The following is a 17,476-nucleotide window of genomic DNA, read 5'->3' on the forward strand; positions in this document are numbered from 1 at the left end:
AAGAAAAACCTGTGGGGTTTTTTTTAGGACATAGTTTCTGCAGAGCGGCAGGAGTTCTTTAGAAATTCACCTCTGAGTTGTGGGTGGGACTGTTGACGCAGAGCAACCCCGCCCCTGTTTCCATCACCCTTAACTGAGCTATCTGTTCACACGTCTTTAAGGTTTGTATGTTGTGTTTTAACAGCACCTTCCTCGGCTTACAGTCCACACGACGCGTCAGAACTTGGTGAAAGCAGTTTCCATCATTTCCATGATTGGAAACCTCTGCTATGAAGATCTTGGTTGAGTTAGTGTTCAATTCAGAGCTGCTTTATTCCTGGAGAACCCAACAACAAATAAAAAATAAAAATTTAAAACAATGGAAAAACACAGAGGGCCAAATTTGACCCCATGCGTCTCCATCTCCATCCGTCCTACATCATTCTTCTACAACCTTGCGTGTGCCACATTGGCGTTCAGCTGCACATGAAGGTCGATGCTCCTTCTTCTGGAGGTCTGATGCTTTCTGTTCTGAACTCACTGGGCGGATTCTAGTTTTATCGTTTCAAACAGCACTTTCAGCTCCATGATCAGATAAATGATCTCCTGTAGCTGCACTGACGTTACGTCTGCAAACAGCTAAAACTGCAGCAGAGAATTCCTTTTTTTTAAAAACCACGAAGACTCCTCTCTGGAACTTCGTCAAGCTGTCACACGAAAAAAGTTTTCAACCATTTCTCTCCGCAGGTACCGACGGTTTAATGGCCAGGAGAGCTCCGCGTCCGCTGGACGGAACATGTTTAGTGAGGTGCATCAAACGCCCACGTGTGCCCCCGCCACGTTGAGATTATTCATCAGGTTCTGTTTTTAGACGCAGACAGATTCGGGAGGGGTGAGGCGCGGAAGATGGACAGAGGGAGGGACTGCATCGCCATAGAAACCGCCCCGTCTGCTCGGAGAAGCGGCAGAAGGAGGTGACCGCTGAAGTGGTGGGATTGATCGGGTCTCGCAGCTGTTGGATCGGATCCCGCCTGCTTGTTGGGGGGGCGGCAGATGGACGGAGAACCACATGGACGGAAAGGCGCGGCTGGAACAGGTAGACTGGAGCGACAGGCATTTATGACTTTGATGTGCACTCATCAGTCAGTTCTGGAAATAGCTTCGTAACTGCTCTTAAAGCAAACAGACACAGAGGAAAAACCATGGGGCTGCTGTGTTTGCCATGCTCTCTGAGGATGAGCTGCAGGTCAACAGTCTGTCTGTCATCTGAAAACTTTCAGAAAACCTAAGACTGGCAGGAAAACCAACAATGTGGGGCGAGGAAGACCTTAGTCAGCTGCAGGTCTGAGAGCTCATGGAGTCCCTGATGACTGTGTGTGGCTCATGTCCGCTCAAACGCTGCGGGTTTTGATGGGTTCACTCGCCTTAGGTGGGGGGAGCGTGTTGGTGGTCCTGTCCCGCTTTGCTCCCGATGTCAGCTGTCGTGTCTCCACTCGTCTCCCTGCCGACAGCAAAGATGGAGGGATGACAGTTAAAAAGGAGAGGAAAAGTGCAGCTTCACTGAAAAAAGAAAATAGTTTATCCAACTTAAATGAATCCCTTCATCTGGTAACACGTAGTTGAAATGAGTTTATTCACTGCTTTTGTCTGTCCAACTATCCGTAATTTATTTTGTTTATACCACTCAAGTTAACATATTTATCTAACTAAATATCATAATAATCCAACTCAATTTAATGTTGATCTAACTTTGATTATCATGTTTTTCCAGCTTAATTTATAGTTTTTCTTGAGCTCACATATGTCAAAGTTCGTCTTATTCTACATTATTTGACTAAATGACCCACTAACGTTTCACACTGTGGGGCCAGAGAGAAAAAAAAACTCTTAATCAATTATTAAAGATGGTTAAAATTATTGATTTCTAATTATATTAATTTACTGGTTCCAAAAATTCAGGTTTTGTTGTGTTTATTTTCTGATAGTGTTCATTTATAATCAAACATGATTTTTCTAATGAAATTAATCTGAATATATTTTAGATAACTGATCTGTATGTGGGATGTTATTATACAAGATAGTTACAAAATCACATTGTCATGCGATTTATTGATACTTAAGCAAATGTAATGACCTGAAACTGTGTTGGTAAGGCATTGATGTCAGATGAAAATTTATTAACCGGATAATTATGTAATAAAATGGTTACGGTAGAACAGGTGTGGGATTACATAAATTTGCTTCCTTCCACTCCCTTTCAAGCAATCTTTGATTTAATGTCTAATTATACTAACTTTGATACGTCTTTGAATGAATGAATGAATGAATGCTTATTTTGTTGTTTTCTGCATTATTCCTTGATTGCTTGAAAGAAACCATTTCAAATCAAATCAAATCAAGTTTAGTTATCATCCTCTCTCATGGTGCAGAAAGACATACACATAACAGGATCAAATAACTCGGCAAAACAGAGTAAAACAGCTAAACAACAAAACACGCAGACAAAAACACACTTTTAAACCCCAATCCGTCCAGACAGGCAAAAGGAATGGTATCCCACAATTCCTCGCGCTGCCAGATCTGACAGCAGGCCCATTCATATATTTCAATATATTATATATATATTCTAAGAGCAAAATTCAGACAAAATAAACAAACTCAAAGGAATTCATGTTTTACAAAACACTTGTTCACACTGGACTGTTGCTAAGCGACGCTAGCGCACGCACCTACAGTCGGAAGAGAGTTGCAGCGAAATGTCGAAGCAAATCGCGATACCAGACGTGGAGTCTTATAATTCCTGCTGGACACAAAACCTCAGTTATTAATTTCTCCTTTATGATCAATTTTCAGACGGTTGGTACTTCCGTGAATGAAAGTGGACACCATACATTAGTCACTACCAAATCTGAGTCCCTAAATGGGTCAAAGTTCAACCGGTTTAACGTTCAATGCGCGTTCAATGGCCGTGTGTTTTGCACATAGAGCCTGAAAATGGAATTAAGAACCCTGAGAGCGAGAGATTTGAACGCAGAAGCACGAAATGCGCTTATGTGTGCGTTGACATCGACTTTTCCATTGACAGTGGCTACTTGAACACACGTTACTGAGGCCGGCGTGAACGTGCCTTAGGTGGAATGTTGCCGGTTCAAACACTTTTATGACAGCAAATAACAAATAAAGGAACCTCTGTAAACAGCTAATCATCTTCATGCTAGCTGAAAATCCGATGTTTGATGGGTTGTCCAGGCTCGTGGAGCGTCATAAAGTTAGCACAGGTGTGTTTTGGGGTTCCCTTGAGGCTAGTGTAGCCCCTCAAGGGGACATCGTAAAAAAGGAATGTATTTGTAAAGATAATGTACGTTACAGGCACTTGTGACGTGCAGGTGATGCTGTTGTGTGATGCCCTTATGCCACACTCTTTGTCATGAAGCCCGTGAATAAAAATACTAAAAAATACTTTAGTTTTTCCTCATTTCTATCAGTCAGGCTGCACATATGGAGCATGCATGAGGTGTGCACTTATCCCGTGAACAGCGCTAACGGGCCAGATTTTGGGCGGGGGCTGCAAAAAAGGAAAAATTCATGTGTGGCGCCTGCATCTTACCTAGTTCACCCTTAGTTATCCTTATGTGTTGTCTAAGTGTTCTCTGCGACGTGTCGCTTGCAGCATGCCCATAGAACAAAAATGTGCATGAACATTTTGGCTCTACAGGCTTATCGAATAGTCTACGACCTTAAAATTTCCTGCGGGCCACCTGCGTCCCCCCCCCCCCCCCCCCCCCCCCCCCGGCACACATTAGCCCATTTTACCCCCTACCTGTACCCACCTGTAAGGACAGTTGTGACAAAGGAATCACCTTGCAGACTGTTCATATGTTTAAAATCTACTTTTTACATCCGTGTCAGAATCAAATGAATATAAACATTAAGGAAGTGCAGCATTATTGTACATTAAAGGGAAATTGACACTTTAGATTGTTCACATGTGATGCTCATTATACATACAAGCAACATTTCTCTACAACACGTGTTGTTAGACATTTATTGGTTGAATGCTGTAAAGCATTCAACCCTTTGTTTTCCTGTTTCTCTTTATTTATTGGTTGAATGCTGTAAAGCATTCAACCCTTTGTTTTCCTGTTTCTCTTTATTTATTGGTTGAATGCTGTAAAGCATTCAACCCTTTGTTTTCCTGTTTCTCTTTATTTATTATTATTATAGTATCTTCCGCCGTTTTTTGGCGTTTAACTACTTCTACAATTTTTAACCTATTTTAACCATTCTACTTTTAAAATGTTCAGCTCTTTCATCTTATTTCTGCTATGACTTTTGGTTTTTCAAATCCTTTTACTTTTTAAGATATTCCAGGTTTTCCGGGAATTTTTGCTCCATTGAAATACATGGAGAATTTTTCGTTCAGAAGTTCACAGTTAAACTCCTTCTACAATTTTTCACCTATTTTAACCGTTCCACTATGAAAATGTTCAGCTCTTTCATCTTATTCTAGCTATGACATTTTGGTCCTTCAAATCTTTGAACTTTTCCAGATATTCCCGGTTATTCCCGGATTTTCCAATGTTTTTGCTCCATTGGCCACACCTTTGCTTCTTTAAACAATTGTAACTTTAACATTCTTTTGGCTAGAGACACCGTTCAAATATTGAAATGTTCACAAGGTTTTGGACTTCAACATAAGGTTCAAAATTATTATGGGATGGCAACACCACCTACAGTTTGGCGGCCATTTTGTGCCAAAATGTGAGGCAATTTTAAACTTCTTCAAACTTTCACCTATTTTTACCATTCTACTATTACAATGTTCAACCTTTTCAGCTTATTCCTTTCAGCTATGACTTTTGGTCCTTCAAATCCTTGAACTTTTCCAGATATTCCCGGATATTCCCAGATTTTCCAATGTTTTTGCTCCATTGGCCACACCTTTGCTTCTTTAAACAATTGTAACTTTAACATTCTTTTGGCTAGAGACACTGTTCAAATATTGAAATGTTCACAAGGTTTTGGACTTCAACATAAAGTTCAAAATTATTATGGGATGGCAACACCACCTACAGTTTGGCGGCCATTTTGTGCCAAAATGTGAGGCAATTTTAAACTTCTTCAAAATTTCACCTATTTTAATCCTTCTACTATTACAATGTTCAACCCTTTCAGCTTATTCCTTTCAGCTACGACTTTTAGTCTTTCAAATCTTTGAACTTTTCAAGATATTCCAAGATTTTCCAGGATTTTCCAAGATTTTTGCTTCATTTAAATACATGGAGAATCCTTGTAAACCTTTGTTGCTTTCAAGCATTATAACTTTAACAAGCTTTCAGCTAGAGGCACCGTTCAAACATTGAAATGCTCACAAGGCTTTGGACTTCAACATACGTTTTGAAATTATTATGGGATGGCAACACAACCTACTGTTTGGTGGGCATTTTTTGACAAAATCTGAAGCAAATGTTGCAATAAACTTCATCCATGGCTGGAACTGAATATATTGAAATTCACTGGATCTGGACATATAAGGAATGTGGGCGTGGTTAGCAAACAAAGCTCGTTGCTAAGGACGTCCAAAAATTTACTTTTTCCGATTCATCTGAAACCGACGTTGATTTGTTCCTCATCTCCAGGCGACCCAAACATAAAATGGTTGCTATGGAGATAAAATCAATAGAAAAGCCGCCATTTTGAAAAGAGTGGATTTTCTATCAACTTAGAACATGTAGCTTTTACCAATATAATACTCTCAAACAACGTGTTTTTTGGAGTCAGTTGATGATGCTGATTCCAATGCTAGTACTTTTAGCCATTTTAGCAACATCTTCAAATTTTCAACAATTCAGCCATTTTTTCAACAATTTCAGCTTTCATGCTTAAGACCTACAAATTTTGACCTATTTCAGCCATTCTACTATTACAATGTTCAACTTTTTCAGCTTATTCCTGCTAGGACTTTTGCACCTTTAACTTTTCATGGTTCTTCCAGTACAGTTGAGCCATTTCTTCAGCTAATTCAGCTTTCATTAAGCAGTACAGCATTCAACCCTGCATTTTCTTCTGGAAATGCAGCTCCTTCTAGTTTTTATAGTATCTTCCGCCGTTTTTTGGCGTTTAACTCCTTCTACAATTTTTAACCGATTTTTACCATTCAACTTTTAAAATGTTCAGCTCTTTCAGCTCATTCCTGCTATGACTTTTGGTTTTTCAAATCCTTTTACTTTTTAAGATATTCCAGGTTTTCCAGGAATTTTTGCTCCATTGAAATACATGGAGAATTTTTCGTTCAGAAGTTCACAGTTAAACTCCTTCTACAATTTTTCACCTATTTTAACCGTTCGACTATGAAAATGTTCAGCTCTTTCATCTTATTCTAGCTATGACATTTTGGTCCTTCAAATCTTTGAACTTTTCCAGATATTCCCGGATATTCCCAGATTTTCCAATCTTTTTGCTCCATTGGCCACACCTTTGCTTCTTTAAACAATTGTAACTTTAACATTCTTTTGGCTAGAGACACCGTTCAAATATTGAAATGTTCACAAGGTTTTGGACTTCAACATAAGGTTCAAAATTATTATGGGATGGCAACACCACCTACAGTTTGGCGGCCATTTTGTGCCAAAATGTGAGGCAATTTTAAACTTCTTCAAACTTTCACCTATTTTTACCATTCTACTATTACAATGTTCAACCCTTTCATCTTATTCCTTTCAGCTATGACTTTTGTCCTTCAAATCTTTGAACTTTTCAAGATATTCCAAGATTTTCCAGGATTTTTGCTCCATTAAAATGCATAGGGAATTCTTGTGCTTAACCTCTTTTACAGGTTTTTACTTTTTTTAACCATTTTACTTTTAAAATGTTGATCTCTTTCAGCTCAGTTCAGCCATTTATTTTACAAATTAAGCTTTCTTTCAGCAATACAGCATTCAACCCTGCATTTTCTTCTGGAAATGCAGCTCCTTCTAGTTATTATTATTATTATTATAGTATCTTCCGCCGTTTTTTGGCGTTTAACTACTTCTACAATTTTTAACCTATTTTAACCATTCTACTTTTAAAATGTTCATCTCTTTCATCTTATTTCTGCTATGACTTTTGGTTTTTCAAATCCTTTTACTTTTTAAGATATTCCAGGTTTTCCGGGAATTTTTGCTCCATTGAAATACATGGAGAATTTTTCGTTCAGAAGTTCACAGTTAAACTCCTTCTACAATTTTTCACCTATTTTAACCGTTCGACTATGAAAATGTTCAGCTCTTTCATCTTATTCTAGCTATGACATTTTGGTCCTTCAAATCCTTGAACTTTTCCAGATATTCCCGGATATTCCCAGATTTTCCAATGTTTTTGCTCCATTGGCCACACCTTTGCTTCTTTAAACAATTGTAACTTTAACATTCTTTTGGCTAGAGACACCGTTCAAATATTGAAATTTTCACAAGGTTTTGGACTTCAACATAAGGTTTAAAAATTATTATGGGATGGCAACACCACCTACAGTTTGGCGGCCATTTTGTGCCAAAATGTGAGGCAATTTTAAACTTCTTCAAACTTTCACCTATTTTTACCATTCTGCTATTACAATGTTCAACCCTTTCATCTTATTCCTTTCAGCTATGACTTTTGGTCCTTCAAATCTTTGAACTTTTCCAGATATTCCCGGATATTCCCAGATTTTCCAATCTTTTTGCTCCATTGGCCACACCTTTGCTTCTTTAAACAATTGTAACTTTAACATTCTTTTGGCTAGAGACACCGTTCAAATATTGAAATGTTCACAAGGTTTTGGACTTCAACATAAAGTTCAAAATTATTATGGGATGGCAACACCACCTACAGTTTGGCGGCCATTTTGTGCCAAAATGTGAGGCAATTTTAAACTTCTTCAAACTTTCACCTATTTTTACCTTTCTACTATTACAATGTTCAACCCTTTCAGCTTATTCCTTTCAGCTACGACTTTTAGTCTTTCAAATCTTTGAACTTTTCAAGATATTCCAAGATTTTCCAGGATTTTCTAAGATTTTTGCTTCATTTAAATACATGGAGAATCCTTGAAAACCTTTGTTGCTTTCAAGCATTATAACTTTAACAAGCTTTCAGCTAGAGGCACCGTTCAAACATTGAAATGCTCACAAGGCTTTGGACTTCAACATACGTTTTGAAATTATTATGGGATGGCAACACAACCTACTGTTTGGTGGGCATTTTTTGACAAAATCTGAAGCAAATGTTGCAATAAACTTCATCCATGGCTGGAACTGAACATATTGAAATTCACTGGATCTGGACATATAAGGAATGTGGGCGTGGTTAGCAAACAAAGCTCGTTGCTAAGGACGTCCAAAAATTTACTTTTTCCGATTCATCTGAAACCGACATTGATTTGTTCCTCATCTCCAGGCGACCCAAACATAAAATGGTTGCTATGGAGATAAAATCAATAGAAAAGCCGCCATTTTGAAAAGAGTGGATTTTCTATCAACTTAGAACATGTAGCTTTTACCAATATGATACTCTCAAACAACGTGTTTTTTGGAGTCAGTTGATGATGCTGATTCCAATGCTAGTACTTTTAGCCATTTTAGCAACATCTTCAAATTTTTAACAATTAAGCCATTTTTTCAACAATTTCAGCTTTCATGCTTAAGTCCTACAAATTTTGACCTATTTCAGCCATTCTACTATTACAATGTTCAAATTTTTCAGCTTATTCCTGCTAGGACTTTTGCACCTTTAACTTTTCATTGTTCTTCTAGTACAGTTCAGCCATTTCTTCAGCTAATTCAGCTTTCATTCAGCAGTACAGCATTCAACCCTGCATTTTCTTCTGGAAATGCAGCTCCTTCTAGTTCTTGACTGTAGTGCATGAGGGACATATTCCTGGTGTTTACTGCCAAACGTAAATCTGCGACATATTTTGTTGGCCGGCATTTGAAGACAGGCAGAGCCTTTCTGACGCTGTGTCACTGTTGGATCTGCCGTCATCACCTAACACCAACACAAACACACAGCCACTGCCTGAGTGCTCATCTTAATATGCAGGCCTGCAGCTGACCAGAGCTGCAGGTTAACCTCAGTAAATCCTGTCAGGCTGTTTTGATGCTCCCCGTTAGTTTCCTGCAAATTAATTGTTGTGAGGTACAGTCGGTCCACTGGAGGCGTGGCCAGTGTACAGAGGGAGGAAAGGAGAGACCTTTGGGGTAGAGTGGTTACTTATTGCTGGGTTAATGGGGTGAGAAGGGGCTGAATCAGCAGAGGACTCTTGTACACAGGAAGGCAAACAAGCCTTATGAATCAGCAGCCTGCAACAGGAGGTCAAACATATTGTGCAAAGATGGCAGACAGCCTTCAAAGGAGAGGGGGGGAGGGGCTGGAGAGTCCTGGATCTTTCCATTCCATCCATTGAAATCAGCTACATTTATCCATCCAGTGGTGGTGGTGCCCAGGTGTGCTCAGAAGAGCCAGGTTTCCATCTGACGGGTCATTCATCATTCACGGAGACACGCCGAGACGAGAAAACCAGATTATTCGACTTTTACATCCAATTACATGAATGGCGTGTTCTCTCCCGTTGCAGTTTGTATTGCATACAAACACTGATCACTTCCTAGAATGAGTCATACGCCAATGGGAGTACCAGGACACCAGGAGACAGGTGTCCTGGTGAAGGATAGCATACATGTGGAGAATACATGAAGAGGAAGCAGGAATCAAATTACTTTACCTTCCAGTGGAAGAACAGCCTGTCCCTCATTTCAATGACAGTCAGCATTTATTGTTTTTAGCGTCTATGAAAACGACAAACGTACTAATAGTGACAATAAAAAAGTCTTAAAGGAAGCGCTGGTGTGTCTTGCAGTTCCCTTCAGGCTTGTGCAACCATCTTATGGAATTACATGAAAAATGGAACACTCCATTTTTCATGTAATTCCATAAGATGGTTGTGGTTGTGCGTGAGGAAAGTGTATCATGGAGTGTTTTAAGGATAATGTAAGTTACACGCACTCACGGCGTACAGGTGATGGTATTTGTAACCGTCAGTCCACCACTTATCACTTGAACGGCATTAACGGACTCCTTACACAGTGTGCAGTTTTCGTTGGAATGAAAAATCTGTATGACGTGACTGCGTCTCACCTAGTTCCCCCTTAATTTACACTTGTGTTCACTACAGGTTCACAGGGTGGTCTACAGTCTTAAAATTTCCTGCAGCAGACTGAATCCACCTACATTCAGGACCATAAATATTTGGACAGAGACACATTTTTTCTAATTTAGTTTCTGTACATTACCACAGTGAATTTAAAAAAAAACAACTCAGATGCCTTGAAGTGCAGATTTCAGCTTTTACTCCATGGGTTGAACAAAAACACTTCATAAAAATGGGAAAACTTAAAGCACTTTTTTTAACACAATCCCTTCATTTCATGGGCTCATAAGTCATTTGAAAAAGGAAATAACTGAAAACAAAATGTTAATTACTAATATTTGGTTGAAAAGCCTTTGTTGGCAATGACAGCCTGAAGTCTTGAAGTCATGGACATCCCCAGATGCTGGGTTTTCTTCTTCTGAATGCTCTGCCAGGCCTTTACTGCAGCGGCTTTCAGTTGCTGTTTGTTTTTGGGCCTTTCTGTCTGAAGTTTAGTTTTCAACAAGTGAAATGCTGCTCAATGGGGTTAAGATCAGGTGACTGACTGGCCATTCAAGAATATTCCACTTCTTTGCTTTAATAAACTCCTGAGTTGCTTTGGCTGTATGTTTTGGGTCGTTGTCCATCTGTATTATGAAACGCCGCCCAATCAGTTTGGCTGCATTCACCTGCATCTGCGCAGACAGTCTGTCTCTGAACACCTCAGAATTCATTGGGCTGCTTCTGTCCTGTGTCACGTCATCAATAAACACTAGTGTTCCAGTGCCACTAGCAGCCATGCACGCCCAGACTATCACACTGCCTCCACCGTGTTTTACTGATGATTTAGTGTGCTTTGGATCAGGAGCTTCTCCACGCCCTCTCCATACTTTTCTCTTGCCATCATTCTGTTAGAGGTTGATTTTGGTTTCATCTGTCCAAAGAATGTTTTTCCAGAACTGTGCTGGCTTTTTTAGATGCTTTTTAGCAAAGTCCAATCTAGCCTTCCTATTCTTGAGGCTTATGTGTGGCTTGCATCTTGCAGTGTACCCTCTGTATCTACTTACCTGAAGTCTTCTTTTGATGGTAGACTTGGATATTGTTATGCCTACCTACTGGAGAGTGTTGTTCACTTGGTTGGCTGTAGTGAACGGGTTCCTCTTCACCATGGAAATGATTCTGCCATCATCCACCACTGTTGTCTTCCGTGGACGTCCAGGTCTTTTTGCATTGCTGAGTTCACCAGTGCTTTCTTTCTTTCACAGGATGTACCACACTTTTGATTTTGCCACTCCTAATACTGTAGCAATTTCTCGCATGTTTTTTTCTGTTTTCTCAGCTTAATGATGACTCCTGTCACCTGCATGGAGAGCTCCTTTGACCGCATGTTGTCTGTTCACAGCAAAAACTTCAAAATGCAAGCACGAGTCCTCTAATCAACTCCAGGCCTTTTATCTGCTTCACTCATAATGACATACCAAGGGAATTGCCCACACCTGCCCATGAAATAGCATGGAAGTCAATTACTTACGAGCCCATGAAATGAAGGGATTGTGTTTGTAAAATGCTTTAGTTTTTCACATTTTTATGCAATCTTTTTGTTCAACCCATGGAATAAAAGCTGAAAGTCTGCACTTCAATGGCATCTGAGTTGCTTTATTTAAAATTCACTGTGGTAATGTACAGAAACTAAATTAGAAAAATGTATCTCTGTCCAAATATTTATGGTCCTGACTGTATAAGGACAGTTGCAGTTGGGACTACGCCTTCAGATGTTTGCAGTTCAGAATAGGAGCATTGAATTTCCCTCAAAGAAGCATTTCTTTTTTTGCATTGCCATATTTTAGATGATGAGAGATTGATCCACATCCCTAGGAATGATGTTACACCAATCAAATGAAAAAATCTTGAGAATAAGTCACGCGACAAAACAGTTATTTATTTACTAAGTCTACATGGTACCTCCATCTAAGTGGTGCCTGCTGGGGACAAAGAGAGTTGGAATAGTGAGGGACTGAGAAGTCCTCTGGCAGTTTGTTTAGGATTTCCCACCATAAATTGCACAGAAACATGTCAGCTGGTTTTGTTCTGTCACGCATGAGTGGTGCACACAAAGATGAAGGTCTGGGACGGAGATTTTAATTGAATTTAGGATTTAAATTTTAAATTAAAAATTAACTTTGTTGTTCAAAGAATGACAACAGTTCCTCTCTTCTTCCTCTACTCTTCAGTAGTTGCAAATGTCTAAACAAACAAAATTTCCATCCCTATGACATTTTCATTACAATTTGGGGACTTGAGATTTGACAACTTGCAGAATATATAATGCTCCTTCCTCTCATCCATCCATCCATCCATCCCTTTCGAGGTCAAAGGGCTGCCGGGGCCTCTCCCACCTGGATACTGTTAGGCGGGGTAAACCCCGGACAAAGCCATCATTCCTCACAATGAAAGTTTGATAACAAAGTTCCTCCATCGGATCCCTTTTGTCTCCTGCCTCAGACTTCTAGCCATTTTAAATATTAAGTGTCATGACAGAAATCTCCTAGAAAATGACTTTTCAGTTTATTATTGCTGTCTGTAATGGCTGACATGCAGCGGAACGTGTCATCAGCTGTTATCAGCCATTGCTTTGTTAGGCTTCTTTGAGTTTTATTTTTTCAGGGCAGTATAGGCTAGTCGGCACACCCTCAATGTGAAAGCAGGAACCTGCAAATGAACCACATTTCATCTAGTGTTTTAACCCTTGTGCTATCCTAGGCACTTTAACATTGGGAGTTGGCTCATCTAGACCCACTAGACAGTGTGCTGAACCTTTTTTCTTTAATGATTTGTGATCTTCACTGGTGTCCATGGATTACATGAAATCTTTCCACCTTTATCCACCTTTGTCATGGTAGGGAGAACACGTCAATGTAAGGGGGGGGGGGGGTCATCTAAGATAGCACAAGGGTTAACGTAGGAAAAGGAAACGATAAACAAATGCAAATGAGCAAAACTCTCCGAGAAGCAAACAGAAACAAATGGATCATTCCAAACGTTCACAGTCGGAATCCTGTAAATGTAGATGTCTTGCACAGAAAACAAAGAGGAGCATAATAAACGTGGAAACAGATATGTCAGCTGGCAGATGACATCACACTGTACATCAGAATGAGTCACATAGTTGTTCTTTGATCACTGTTTTTTAAAGGTTGGATGATTGTCACTGTTGCAGATGCAAACTTACAGTATGAATCGTGTGTCCCTCTAATCGACGGTACCGTTCCACTAAGTTTTGTTCTGCACCAAAGTATGTTACAATCTCACTATAGTAGCACTTTATATTTTTCAATTTTAATATGTATGTATAAAATCATTAGACTTTAGGTGAGCCAACACGTTTAAAACTTTAAATCCAAAGCCCAGATCAAAAACATCTGCTATTTGTCCAAATCTAGAATAATCATCTAAACGTATGTTAACTAGACTTTTCGGTGTGTTTCTAAATGAAAACCTGATGGGTTTCAAAAAACTCACAATGTAAAAGCAGCAGTATAACAGGGAGGTTCAAGATACCACCATTTAAGAAATAGAACCAAATCAATTCTCTCTACGTTGACTCAAGTTAGGTCGGGATTCGCTTTTTACTCCTGAATCTCAACAGTAAATAGTGCAGGACTGTTCAATGCTCTGGATCTGAATGCGCCACGCTCACTACTTTTTTTTTTAATATGCCAAATATAATGCAGCTGATTTGCCAAAAGAAAAACCTTATAAATATTAACATTTAATATTTTTTTGATCCATTGTGTTCAAATGAAGAAATTTAGGATTAGAAAAAGAAAATTAATGTACATACATCTTTTTAAATAAATCATTCAAACCCAAGGGATTGTGGTCCATATATCAAAGTTTTGGATATGGACCTCAAGAAAACCAACAGGCTGAAGCACAAACGGTTTATTAATTTATTAATTTATTAATTTATTTATTTATTCTTGTTATAAAATCCAAACAGAATCTGTAACAAAATTGAACAACAATAGTAACCTTTGAATGCTGTTCCTTAATGGTGTTATTAATACCAATCTGTCCTACAATGCCATGTTATTGTAATGCTGGCATTTGAAGAAACGTCTCTGAGGTCAGCACCAATTAACTGTTCTGTGTGTTTCTATTTTTAGGTTACAATTCATTCAGGAACAAGAACCTCGCTATCCAAGACACCATTGGGATGCAAGAATGAAAGAGAAAAACTATACTGGCTTTCCTAGGATATGAACGACAGCTGAATTCCCACCCTCAAATAAGAACAACTTTGTACCACAAAATGTCATCCAGAGGTGGAGATTCCACAAACATTAGTGCGGCCGTAATTCAAGATGTCCTCAGTTCTCCCTATTCTACTTACTCCTCCACCCATTCAACCTCATCTTGCAGCATTGATGAGTCCTACAAATACATTTTCCTCCCTATTTGTTACTCTTTCACATTCATCTTCAGTATCACACTCAACTCTGTTGTCCTCTATCGCTCCTTCCGGACCAAGCGCTGGAACACCTCTTTGATATACATGGTCAACCTGGCCTCTACGGACTTCATGTACGGTTTATCTCTGCCATTCCTCATAGCCAGTTATATCATGCAAGACCGTTGGATTTTTGGGGACTTCATGTGCCGCCTGGTCCGCTTTCTCTTCTACTTCAACCTCTACTGCTCCATCTTCTTCCTCACTTGCATCTCTGTGCACAGATACCTGGGGATTTGCCACCCAATGAAAGTGATCTCCCTGGAGACCAAGAAAACTGTCAAGTACACTTGTGTCCTGGTTTGGATTGTGGTATTTGCTCTGACCTGTCCAATCTTCCGGTTTGCTCAGACTGGTTGTGTGACAAGGTTAGCAGGACTTGGAAGCAACACAAGTGCAAGTGCTAACAAATCAAACTCTAACATATCATTGGTGAATAGTAATACAAGCTGTGATACCTTAAGTGTAGTCATTGAGCAATACCAGAACTGTTGGGATGATGCCATAGATAAGGAGTTTCCAGTGTATGTACCCTATGGAATTATCCTGCATTTGCTTGGCTTCTTTGTACCTTTTTCCATAATTGCATGGTGCTACTCACATGTGGTTCTGACTATATTTAGAACTCTCCATTCTCGACCCTCATCACGTCGAGGTCCAAGAGCTGGAGCCCAAGAAGACGTGGAAAGACGGGGTAGAATGAGCTCTGCAAAAGTTGGACATCGAAGTAATGGGTTATTGAGGGCCGTAGGAAGGGAGGATGGGTTTTCTGTTTTTCTTGGTGCTCATTCTCCTTATGCCAATCGCAGGCGGAAATCTATCAGGACCATCATTGCCATCACCCTGCTCTTTGCTCTGTGTTTTTTCCCCTTCCATGTCACAAGAACCATCGTTCTACTTCTAAAAGTATCTAGGAGGGTCCCATGCCACACAATGACAACGGTGTCAATCTGCTACAAGATCACAAGGCCTTTGGCTTCATTTAATGCCTGGCTCAATGCTCTGCTTTATTTTCTGACCAAAGACAAGATGGGAAATCACTGCTGCCAAGCGGCAAACACCACAAGTCAACAACGGGAGGGACTGCTTCTGCCTCTAAGAATCATGGACAGAGCAGAGGCTCTGGAAGAAGAAAGAGCAAAGAACCAGAGGAACAAGGAGCAGAATAAACCATGTCACAGTCCAATATACACAAACACAGCCAAAATCAAATATGTGGTGGAGAACAGATAGAGATAGAATTATCAGTCACAAACTGACATTAGAACAGAAAGCTTGTCTGCAAAATACCTTCATGATGAAACTCTGTTAACTCTTCATACAGCAAGTTTGTTTTCATAAATTCTGAATAACATCTGAAAGAGCTTTTGTGTTTTTGTGTCGATAAGGTGTACCAGTTTAGTTAACTGTTGTCCATTTATTTGTATGTTGCCTTCCCCTCCACTCAAAGTCCTGTATACCTGATTCAGAAATTTCCTTTCTGACATTTAGCATTTTATGAAAATGTGTAAAAATTTTAAGGCGTGTATAAAATGCAGAACTAATGTGTTTCAAAGTGTCATTTTGATTCCTGAAACTTTCATGTCAACATGGTTACAAGGCAAACAAATAGGCCCCGTATTTATTTGAAAATCACACAAATACAACAAAAGTTGTTTTTGAAAATAAAGCTTAGTTTTAAAACTCTGAAAGCTCAAAAGCATCACCTGGAAGAACAATGAAGACACAGGATTTACTCGAGAGCCTTCTTGAGAGTCTGAAGTGAGAAAGGTTTTTCTTATGCAGGGTAGCAAGAGTTCATTTATATCTCCTCAGCCCCAATGTTGAAGTTCTTTCAATCCATTCATTTGATATTTGTCAAACCTTTGAGGTCTGGACATGGTAAATGGCGTATACTTATATAGCGCTTTTTGCTCAAGGCCCAAGGTGCTATACAGTCACAGTCCCATGCACACACACATATTCACACACTGATGGTGGTTCTGCTGCTGAGTTTTGGCGCCAACCTATAACCACCAACAGCAATGTGGGGTTCAGTGTCCTGCCAAACGACACTTTGGCACATGGGCGGGCAGGGTGGGAATCGAGCCTGAAATCTTCCAATCGGTGGGTGGCTGCCAATGATCCCCACACACACACACACACTCAAAACAACAAACTAGTGTATTGTGTTGGTAAATGCAGAGTGCAAATAAAAATTGGGTGAGGGCACTGGTCTTCCCAATCAGACCTGATCTGACAATTGTCTCTATGTATTTACTTTTCTTTCTCTAATCAGAAACAGCTCAAAGAGTCTCCTTCCTCCTCACCTTAATGCATTTATAGTTTTTCTTTTCTTCCAAAGGAGTTTTCTATTGACACCATGATGTCACCATACCATTGTATTTTTGCCATTCTGTTACAATGCATAATGCACACAAGCCTCGTTTCCTCTGAGCAGTACGGTCCGGTTCAGTTTAGAATGGTCCAGACAACTCAGGTGAGCGTTTCCACTCAAAGTTTGACAGCAACAAGGTCAAGGGGTGAAACCAACAATGACAACAACAATGGAGGTCATCCAGCTGCTCAATTTTTCTGCTTGGCTTTTCGTAGATACAAAGCATTTAATGTAGTTTGATAGAAGATTGTGGGCGGCAAAGAGCAATACAGCTGCTTTCTTGGCGCTTTTTTTTTTGTCGTAATGACCTTCAACCAATCAACGGGTTTCAACATTAGTTCCACCCTTACCTCTCTGTTCCATTTTTTTTTTTGTAGTACCACAACCAATTGGGGCCCAAGAATGCTAAAATTCGATCTGACCTATAAGGTCAATGTTATAATGGAAATGCTTAAAATAACGGACT

The 17,476-nt window shown here is 39.6% G+C and overlaps 1 protein-coding gene across 1 annotated transcript; it reads left to right on the forward strand.

The window, feature by feature from the left end:
• Positions 1-935: 935 nt before the first annotated feature.
• Positions 936-16,177, forward strand: si:dkey-6n21.13 (P2Y purinoceptor 3). Its single transcript, XM_023966266.2, has 2 exons — positions 936-1,075; positions 14,290-16,177. Exon 2 carries the CDS (start codon positions 14,436-14,438, stop codon positions 15,864-15,866), a length of 1,431 nt encoding a protein of 476 aa, XP_023822034.1. The 5' UTR covers positions 936-1,075; positions 14,290-14,435; the 3' UTR covers positions 15,867-16,177.
• The last annotated feature ends 1,299 nt before the right edge of the window (positions 16,178-17,476 follow it).

The sequence above is a fragment of the Oryzias latipes genome, chromosome 18 (genome assembly GCF_053564925.1).
Source record: "Oryzias latipes strain Hd-rR chromosome 18, Olatipes_Hd-rR_3.1".
Classification (NCBI taxonomy): domain Eukaryota; kingdom Metazoa; phylum Chordata; class Actinopteri; order Beloniformes; family Adrianichthyidae; genus Oryzias; species Oryzias latipes.